General features: G+C 46.5%; 2 protein-coding genes across 2 annotated transcripts; both read left to right on the top strand.

The window, feature by feature from the left end:
* The first annotated feature begins 4,535 nt into the window (after positions 1-4,535).
* On the top strand, positions 4,536-6,609 carry LOC126947375 (proline-rich protein 23D1-like). The gene is given in 5 exon segments (XM_050778038.1): positions 4,536-4,612; positions 5,382-5,443; positions 5,686-5,753; positions 5,982-6,463; positions 6,465-6,609. Coding segments are annotated over 5 exon segments (834 nt in total).
* A 611-nt stretch (positions 6,610-7,220) lies between these two features.
* Positions 7,221-9,440, top strand: LOC126947374 (putative protein FAM90A5P). Its single transcript, XM_050778037.1, has 2 exons — positions 7,221-7,260; positions 7,917-9,440. The coding sequence occupies exons 1-2, from the start codon at positions 7,237-7,239 to the stop codon at positions 8,877-8,879; spliced, it is 987 nt and encodes a 328-aa protein (XP_050633994.1). The 5' UTR covers positions 7,221-7,236; the 3' UTR covers positions 8,880-9,440.
* Positions 9,441-10,127: the final 687 nt, after the last annotated feature.

Below are 10,127 nucleotides of genomic sequence, written 5' to 3'. Positions count from 1 at the left end.
GTGCTTGAAAGTGGGTCATTCTCCTTGTTTTCTCCTAAATTTTAGATTATTTATTTCTCACTTTTTTTTAAGGAGGAATTGAACTGTGGACTAGAGCTTTTGTGGAGTGGGTCAAAGTGTGCTGCTTGTGGGCGGGACTCCAGAGTGTGTCACCACTGTGTCACTGCTGCCCTCTTACATGTCTCTATTTTTCTCTCCAGAAGTGTAAGCACCTCAAGTTTTTTAAGAGAACAATACTTGCAAATATTGAAACAATAGAAACTGTTGCTGAAAAATGTAGTATGTTGTACAAGTTCTAGTTTTATTTATGCTGCTCTGACACTTACAATTTCTTCTGCATTGTTTGGCATGTGGGTAGAAATTCCAACCCTTTCTTCGAATCCCTGCCTTCTTCAAGAGTTTGTTGTTTTTGTCTCACAGTCCATGTCCCCTAATTCTAACTTCCAAAAAAAATATTTGTCTCCATCCACCCCTGGAGTTGACAAAACAGGGATCTTCATGCCAGGTTTCTCAATGAGCCATTACACAGATTTAGCAGGGAAATGGGGATAGTATCAAAGACACCTTGTAGAAACCACTGGATGACCCCAGCTTTTGTCTCTGCCCATGAACAGCTCCCGGGCAGAGAGTTAGGTAGCCCTGCTATTGTATCCCGCAGAAAACTCTTGAGAGTTTGTTCCTAAAGCCTACGAAAGTGGGAATAGGAATTCATCTCATGACATCCCACTTTTTATTCAAGTGAGTAATTGCGTTATGACACAGAGAAAGACACAACTTTGCTCCCCTTACTATAGCCTAGCACATAAAGCACCAGCAAACTTAAACACCCTAAATTCTCAGTCACCATGCAAGCCCTTTTATATCAGATTCAATGGACTTTTCCACAAGCAAAATGAATGTTCTGACCAGGGAGCATCCTCTGCTTTGACTCTAGGGCTTGGATATGCATTGTGCTTCAACAAACCTCAGTACTGAATCCAAACATCAAGGAGAAGTGGTACCAGGAAATATACTGAGATGACGTTGAGCTTTTACCAAACTGCACAATCGCAAAATCATAGACTTTACTGAGGCCAATTAAATGGGCTAATTCATGGGTGAAAGTGAAACATCATAATGTTTAAAAATCTGCCCAACTGTTTTTACGTTAAAGCCAGGTTTATCCTGTGTGAGGATGAGGAGACACCAATTCAAGCTCATGACAATCTGGAAGGAGAGGCAGAGGCTGTGTCCAGGCAGGCCTCAGATTATTTTTACTTTAACCTATTTAATTAAATATGTAATGTTCTCCAAATTTTAGATGTCATTGGCTGTAATCCTGACCCACTAAGATGTACTATTTGTGCTGTAAAATTGTATTGTATTTGAAAAATGCACAGTGGCAGATCTTTGGCATTAAAGCATCACACAGAATGCTTCTCTTATTGAAGCTCCTCTTTCCTCCACATACAGGGAATCAATAGACTATATGGTCTTTGGACTTTGCTTCTTTATTTCCATCCTCTTTCAAAAAAAAAAGAAAGAAAGAAAGAAAGAGAGAGAGAGAAAGAAAAAGAAAAAAAGAAAAAAGATATCGTGCTCCATTTGCATTTGATCTTCCAAAAGGAAGGTACTGATAAAACCAGAATTTCAGTGATTGAGACGCAGGTCAACCGCTAAACCGTGAAGGCCAAGAGTCCCGCGCTGCAAGCCCATAGCCGGCAGAGGGCACTGGAACCCGCTTTCTGGTCGTGCAGGGCGCATGCGCATTCTGCTTGCGGAGGCGGGGCCAGATCGCTAGGGAAGAGGGAACTTCCCTTCCTCAGGCCAGGGAGGAGGAGGCGCTCGCCTGCCTTTGGGGCAAATAGGGCTGCGTCCATCTTAAGGAAAACGCTCGTGTCCACAGCCCTACCCGCTGAGGAGTGAGATTCCCTGCGCGTCTCCCGGATATTTTTCTGAAACAGCACAAAAGACTTCATTTTCTGGGCTGTTCCTACGTGTTTTCTTCTGCACTATCTCTGTTGGGATATATTAGCGAGAATTATTTTACAAATATACGTGTTCCTTAGGGATTTTCATTGATAACCATAGCAGGCTGTAATGTGTCTTCCTCGCAACTTCTATCAAGATTGATTATGAGGAGAAACACATGAAGAATTGTGAGGAAAATCTACAGAACACGGGGACCCTGCAGAGGAAGGAGTCTGGGGTCAGGGCACGGCTGTGCAGTCTCAGTGCAGCTCGCGAGGAAGGGGCCCCTGCAGGGAAACCCAGCTTTCTGCATCCCTGCATTTTCACATTGTGAGGGGCTCATCTTTCCTACAGTGCCAAAGTCACTGAAAAATAGTGAGACAATGAAAGGCAGGGGCACTAATACATCCTTAAATTGTTGCTATTAAAACGGCAAGAGCCACGTCTTTAATTTTACCATAGCACTGCAGATTTAAAAGTGATGTTCATTACATATGCAAGGGGAAAGGTACACTTTTGTGAAAAATAGTTTCCACCCCAAATGAAAACATATTGATTAAATATTTCTTCAAAAGTAAGTTACTATTCTGTGTTGCAGGATATATCCTGAGACTTTTATGGTGTAAATGTATTAAAACTTGCTTTGTTTATAATCAAAGCGATTATAAAGGTAGAGTATTTATTTGGCGAGTCCCTCATATTTTTGTTCGTGTACTGGTTTGCAGTCCATAGGTTTTCAGCTAGAAGAGACACACAGAAGCTCACAATGAGGGGCCTTTCTCTTTCTTGACTGTAAAATATACATACTCCAGAACCGTCAATAGAGGCTATTTCTTGAATATCTCAACCTGAACCCTGCAGCCAGAAAGAATGTAGGCAATTAATCCAATTTTATAACTACATCTGATCTTCAGCCAATTATCTGCTGCTCTCCTCAGAAATGATCAAAATCCCCAAAGCAGACAGTTCTCTGGATAAAGGCACTAATGTTCCCCTTGGAGGCCTTTAAGACACTGGCAAAATTAAAGGAATCTTCCTGTCTTCCTTTTATTCTTCTAAATGATTTATCTAACTAGAGAGGAAAGCTTCAGTCAAAAGGCATTTGCGAATTAGATTCATTTTTTTTTTTTTAACATTTAAGGGAAACACGATCTATACCTCACCTAATAAAACTGACGAAATTATCAGCTAAATGAAAAGAGAATCCACAAACAATTTTATACAAGTTTCAGAGGAAGAATGAAGCCCTGAGCTCAGGGGCCTGTTAGAGATGGCATGCTCAGTAATGGTGCACCCTCAGAGATTTTCCTTCTAGTTCAATTCTGGTGATTACTGGATTACTGTTTTCCCCCAATACCATCTATTATTCTTTATGTTGCCAAATAATTTTTAATCTTAAAATGACTAATTCTGAGTTCAGGCATATGGTGTTCGGCCACCTGCAAGAAGTTTAGGTGACTTTGACCATAAAAACGATGGATTTGTAATTAATAAGTAATGTTGAAAGCAAAACTTGCCTTATAATTCTGAAATTAGTCCAGTGGGAATACAGGCAAGAAATAAATTAACAGACAGATTAATACACGATGATATATCAGAAATTAAGTAAAGGTTCTTTTTGTATTTTCCCCCGGTTGTCTTACAATACTCGCTTATTATGTTTGGACAACTTTCCCCAGGAGATTCGTTTTAAAACTTAATTCACTTAAAATACATATTATTTTATTATTTAAAAATACTGTTAGCCCTCCATATCCATAGGTTCCATCTTCATGGATTCAACTAATCTTGAATAGAAAATATTCACAAAATATTTGCACAAGTTTCTTCAAAGAAATCTTAAATTTTCCATGCACCACATTCTTTTTGAGTTCACATAAGTGATGTGACATCTGGGCATTGCATTAGGTATTAAAAATAATCTAGAGATCATTTAAATTATATAAATTAATGTGAATGCGTTATATCTAAATTCTACACCATTTTATACAAGGGACTTGAGCATATACAATTTGTGGTATCTTCAAAGTTTTCTAGACCCAATCCTTTATGTTTACTGAGAAATGATGTACACATGAACTTTACAAAAAATAATTGTCCTACCCAATTAATGAACAGACTACAATAGAAAGTAAATATCACTAGTTTAAAATACTGTTATTTTATATCACAATTATATGGTGAATCAGAGTAGAGATCTTGAATTAATTTTGATTGAATTAGGCTAATTCTGACAGGGTCACACTCATATTGATTGAGTTTTGATAAAACCACTCCCATGCAGGCCCCTCGTGTTGTTTAATCAGCACCACTAGCCAATCACATTCATCCATTTTGACAAATCCCATGGCTCCACCTCTTATAAGACTCCTGGAGGATTTCCCCAAGATCTGACTCTACCAAAGCACCATTTGACTGGTCCCAGGCCAGGGCACGCTCTCCCATGCTCTGGCTGTGCTGTGCTAGGGGCTGATAATTTCCCTTCAGGTAAAGTAAAAGATCAAGGCGTAAACTGTATAGATTTACAGAAAATAGGCCAAAGATTGAGATTTTTTTGCCACAAGCAAGTCCAGGGACCATTTACTATGTATGGTTACCGGCGCCCAAGAAGCCCCAGGGATTTCCAGACAGAATGGCAGAATGACAATGAAGGAGAGACCAGGTATGTTGGAGTATGTGGCTACTCTGGGTTGTCAGGTTGACATGTGACTGTGTGTGACTATGTGTGTGCATGTGTGTGCATGTGTGTGTGAATATATGCTAAAGGGCCAGACTAGGGCAGAGAAGACACCCTGGCCTGCCATGACCTTGAATGTTATAAATTTAGAACACATCGGGGAGATATGAGACCCACAGTGGAGACCACAGGATGCGGCCAGCATGGGGGGTTTCGGCAACCTGTTGGGGGCTCATCTCATGTTTCTTTTCACTGTTAATCTCTGTCCTCTGGGTAAATGGAAGTTGCCTCTTGTGTGGAGACAGGTAAACTGTGGGCATGATCTAAATGTTTTCCTTGTGCTCACTAGAAAATGAAACATTTCCCATCATCTCTCACTCCATTCACACTGTAACTGCATAGACACAGAGGTTAGATACCTGAAAAATCAGCATCTTCTCCTAAAGTACTCAGGCCAAATTAGATGTCCCTCCTTCTCATGTGGATGAGCTCCTGAAAAAGCAAACTGTTTCCTGTGATCACCATCTCTCATCACACACATGCACCAACAGGAAAAGCCTCTAGAAAAGGAGAGGGTGGGAGATGAGTGTTAGGACTTTCTGGATGCACATAGGATTTGGAGCTGAACACAAGTGCATGTGATTTTGGGCCACAGCAACAATGTGTGCCAGATGGCTAATGAAGTTTGGGGCTTGTGAGAATTAGACTTTGTGTCACTATGTGGAAGACTGTTGGGTCCCTTTCTGTCCTGCAGTTTGGCTACCACACAAATGAATCCACCCAAACGCCGCCAAGTGGAGCAGGGTCCCTGTACAGGTAAGGCACGTTCCCTAATATTTCTTAAGATCCCCATGCCTGGAGGTCAGTGTCATGGCTCATGACATAAATGGAGAGGGTGTTTTCTGCAGGACGAGTGGAAAGCAATGCTGGATTGTTGTGGGCTGGTGTCCTGAGGCTAGCCAGTGCTGGGTTGTGGATTTCTGAAGGTCACATTCTGAAATCCAGGAGACTCTTGCTGGAAGAGAGCCTTAGCCTCTCTTACTGTGGTCTCTCTGCAGGTGCAAAAATACTCTCAATTTCAGGAGCTCCACACCTGAATTCATGCCAGTCCCTGGAACCTCCCCAGGTAAGTTCCTATGTCCTTGTATGGCAAAGATTGGACAGTGCTGCACAATCTTCAGGCTCAAGTGATATCCAGTAGATGTACATTTAGGTGGGTCGGCATGAGAGCCAATTCTGGGAGGGAGTTTGTATTTTAAACTTCTAAACGGTGAAGCTCCTGGCATCTCCCTCCCCATGATCATCATTTGCAGCCTTTTTGGAGGGCAGAATACTGAGGACTGTCTTTCCACAGGAGCGGCTGGATTCTGGCACTGAGGAGCTCATCATAGTCCTGGAACAAGGGACAGAAGTGAGGCTGAGCCTGGAAGAGGGCGTCCTCATCCTGGCCCCAGAAACAGCGCTGCAACTAACCCTGGAGAACATAGTCATTGTGATTGTCCCTGAGCATGTCCTGAGGTCACAAGATGGCCTGCAGTTCCCTGTGCAGATCCAGTACATCTTGCCTTCGGCTGATGATTTCACCTTGGAGTTCCATGTTCAAGATGGAGTCATCTCAGACATGAAAGGAGAGAATGTGCCTTTTTCACCTGCAGAAGATGGGGAGGCAGCACCCCTATATCTCCAGCCCTTGATGATACCCCCAGCAAACCACAGGACTGGGACCAGTCCTTGTCTCCTAGTAACCCCATTGTGCATTCCACACTGTCTGGCAGCCTTCCCCCAACGCTACCCTCTACCACCCACACCTAGTCCTGTGGGATGCCCTAGACCTGCCCAGTTTCAGCCTGCATGCTATGGAGCTCTTGTGCACCTCGTCCCTCAGACCTATGCCCCCTTCACCAAGTCCTGATCCCCAGATCTATCGCAGGGTTCACCACAGGCCTCCCAGCAAGGCACGGAGATGTCTCTTCAGGAAGTGATTTAACCCAAGAGCCACCCCTGGCATTGATGGGTCAGAGATTGTCCAAGTCCTTAGTCAGTGCATTCCCTGAAATGTGGAGAGAGAGTAATTCCAGGGACCACTTTCTTCCCCTTTGCTGTTTCCCATCATCACCCACTGACTTCAACAGCAGAGGGTCCCAGATGCTGCAGGAACGGGGAGAGCTGCAGGGAGTTCAAACAAAACATTCACATTTCACTTCACACACACTATCCCTTAGAATTTCTCTTCTTATTTAACTACATGAATCCAACCACACTCAATCGAATCCCTGACTGCTCCGTGTGAGAGTTCTGCTTCCAGCATGACGTGGCCTGAAAATTCATCTGAAGACAGCTGCTCACTCCCAGGGTTAACACCTCTCCTTGAATACTGATGTCCTTGTAGTCATTGGTCTGATGCCACGATAAATAATTCCTAAGGCTGGTGCTCTATTTCTGTTCTCAGACTCTTCCCTTACACCTCTGGGCCTGGGGATTGGTCTAGCTTAGCAAATGTTTGGACAGAGCTTGGCTCTGTGGATTGGGATTGGCACCTGCGCTTGCTCACAGATGCTCCCAGGCTCTCCCTGTCTAGGAAATCTAGCAGTACAAATCAAAAAGAATCTATGGAATCTTGTGATTATCTGAGGGTGAGTGTCACCCTGGGCCCCTGGTCTTTTTCTCCTCTGGGTCACCATGGTTGATTTCCTTTCAGGTTCCTGTGTGTATGAGGGGATCGGGGAACCCCTCTTCCCTGCCTTCCTGGGGTCAGGGACTCCACGATCCTTCCATGTCCATTTGATTCCAGGTGAAGGCATCTGAAGATGCCGTATTTCCTGTTGCTTTCTTTCTGCGCAATGATGGCAAGCCTGCCAACAACATCTTCCTAGCGGTGTGAGGAAATTAGTCCCTCAGAGGCCCCAAACATGGAGGAGGCTAACCCCAGGAACATGCATGTTTTCAGAAAAGACGTCCTGGGAACCCTTGAGCCACCAACCTGCCTTCAGAAGGGCATTAGTCCGTCCCACTTCATGGAAGGCTGAGTGGAGGCGCTTTGATCCAGTTAATGCCCAAGACACAGTCTTTAGAAAAATGGTATTCTTAGATCATAGCTCAAGAGTGCATTTTTCATGGGTCTTGTCCCGATCAGCACTCACGTTGAGGATCTGTCCCTACTTCCAAGGACCGCCTGTCCATACCGTATTAAGAATTTCCTGCTGTGTGCACCTTGTCTTTGGATGTGGTTGATTTCCATGTTGGCTCCATGCTGAGGAACTTCTAACGTGTGTGGTCTCCTTTCTTTCAGGTTGCAAGCAGGCCAATGCCGGTCCACACAACCAATAAGAGGCCACGCGTGGACCCTGCCCTCACTGATGGCTCAGCTACCAAAATGTCTGACATGGTATCCGTCTTGGCTTCACTGTCTCCCCTCAGAAAAGCCAGTCCGAGCTCCTCGTCAAGTCTCCGACCAAAGGAACGACAGACAGGGGCTGTGGCCGACATCCCTCAGCCTGGAGTCAGGCAGCAGGGCCCGGAGCCTCTCGTCGTGGTGAAGCCGACACACAGCAGCCCTCAGGGTGGCCGCCCAGAAGTTCCCCAGGCTGCCTCCAAGCCCCACGGCCTGATCCGGGTCATCAGCCCCCAAGCACAAGACAAACGTCCTGCGGTGACCTCACAGCCCTGCCCACCAGCCGACACACACAGCTTGGGCCTCGGCTCCAATCTCAGTTTCAGGCCAGGAGCCAAGAGACCTGCCCAGGCTCCGACTCAGGCTTGCCTGAACTTCCCCAAGAAACCGAGAATGGGTCCCTTCCAGATGCCCGAAAATGCCATCCAGGGAGGTGAGCTGGGGGCCCCGGAGACTCTCCAACCTCCGCCAGCTGCAACCGAACTCAGACCAAGTCCGTCGCCCCAGATGAGCAGGAGGACACCCGCCCAGGTGCCCAGCAGCGACCGGCAGCCTCCGCACAGCAGACCTTGCCTGCCTACTGCCCAGGCCTGCACCATGTCCCATCACCCAGCGGCCAGCCACGATGGGGCCCAGCCTCTCAGAATGCTCTTCCGGAGACTGGAAAACGGATGGTGGAGCTCCAGCCTCCTGACAGCTCCCTCGTTTCCCTCTCCTGAGAAGCCGGGAGCCTTCCTCGCTCACAGCCCTCACGTCTCAGAGAAGTCTGAGGCTCCCTGTGTTCCTGTCCCCCTGAGTGTCCTCTATGAGGACCTTCAGGTTTCCTCCTCCTCAGAGGACAGCGATTCTGACCTGGAGTGAGACTGCAGGTGGCAGGGGCTCCGTGGCCTCCCGCTCCCGTGACTTGGAGGGGCCTGTGGGACTGAGGAGCACAGAGCAGAGAGCAGACTGTGTGTGGTGACTCCCAAGCTCCCCAGCTGTGGTGCTTCTGTGGATGTTGGAGCCCAGGCCAGGCAGGGACCACATGCAGAGACTCTGCCTCATTGAATTCTGGTGAGGGACATTGTAGTTCGCAGGGCTCTCCGGAAACCCGCCACCAGAAGCTTCTGTGCCAGTGATTCGTTGCCTCAGAAACTGGGTGACGGGCAGGAGTCAGACTTCCGCTGTGATGTCAGTAGGAAACTGGGGAATTACTGTGTGTTTGCTCTCTAGATGACTGAATCAGGGAACAGTTAGGGAACCCTGAGAGATGCAGGCCTTCAGCTGTGCCCCGCCCTGACAGCAGTGTTTTGGACGCTGTGAAGCGTTCTGCGCAAAGCGTTCTTGGGGTGTTTCCTCAGCCTGAAAATTGGGCTCTGGAATGCCATTGGAAATAGGTGTGTTTAATTGGTTTTGAAGTGAATAAAATTCTCAAAAAGATGACGTACTCTCTTTTGACTTTCATTCCGTGTTTGTGTGGAACTGATTTTCCAAGGGCTTGAAAATTTCTTGACTTGTTAGCAATCCAAGTCATTATGTCTCCGAAACAGAGTTGATTGAGGGGACCGCAGGACTTCGCAGGACCTTTGACTTCTTAAACATCCACAGGGGCAAGAGAACCTCAGCCCCACTCTACCAACACGCACCTAGTCAAATTCCGCCAAGTGAATCTCACGCACGCTAACACGTGGGGAGCGTTGCTTGCACCACGAGTCCCCATTTGGCTCACCGCGATGCCACGTGTGGGGTTCAAACTGTGACGGCCCCCATGAAGTGGTTTCCGGATGTGCGTATGAACGAGGCACAGTTTCATTCGCCAAGTAGAACCCAGTAAAGCTGAAGTAAACTCCCAGATTTGGGATGTACTTCAGAGGTAGAATATTCATCCCGTCTTCTTTCCGGATGCCTGAGCACCGGGCCTTTCCATGCTTCTCCCCCGATCCTAAGAGTAGCTGAGGTCGAGACTCACTGAAAGCTCTAGGTAAAGATATCCCACCATGCACAGGCTATCTCCGTTCTCTGACCTGGGAACAACTCTGACCAGGATTCCACATCTAGGAGGCCTGGGAACTGAGTGGGATTTTCTGAGCGACGCCAAATGGCTGCTCCCTTTCCGCCGCCGTTGAGGGT

This window comes from Macaca thibetana, unplaced genomic scaffold (assembly GCF_024542745.1).
Source record: "Macaca thibetana thibetana isolate TM-01 unplaced genomic scaffold, ASM2454274v1 unplaced_scaffolds207, whole genome shotgun sequence".
NCBI classification, from domain to species: domain Eukaryota; kingdom Metazoa; phylum Chordata; class Mammalia; order Primates; family Cercopithecidae; genus Macaca; species Macaca thibetana.
This window is presented reverse-complemented; position numbering and strand designations above follow the sequence as displayed.

What these genes read in the sequence shown, in the direction of transcription:
- LOC126947374 (XM_050778037.1), top strand. Translation starts at nt 7,237, where the DNA reads ATGGAATCTTGTGATTATCTGAGG. An exon ending in AATCTTGTGATTATCTGAGG is followed by an intron (nt 7,261 to 7,916) that starts GTGAGTGTCACC and finishes CCTTTCTTTCAG; the next exon opens with GTTGCAAGCAGGCCAATGCC.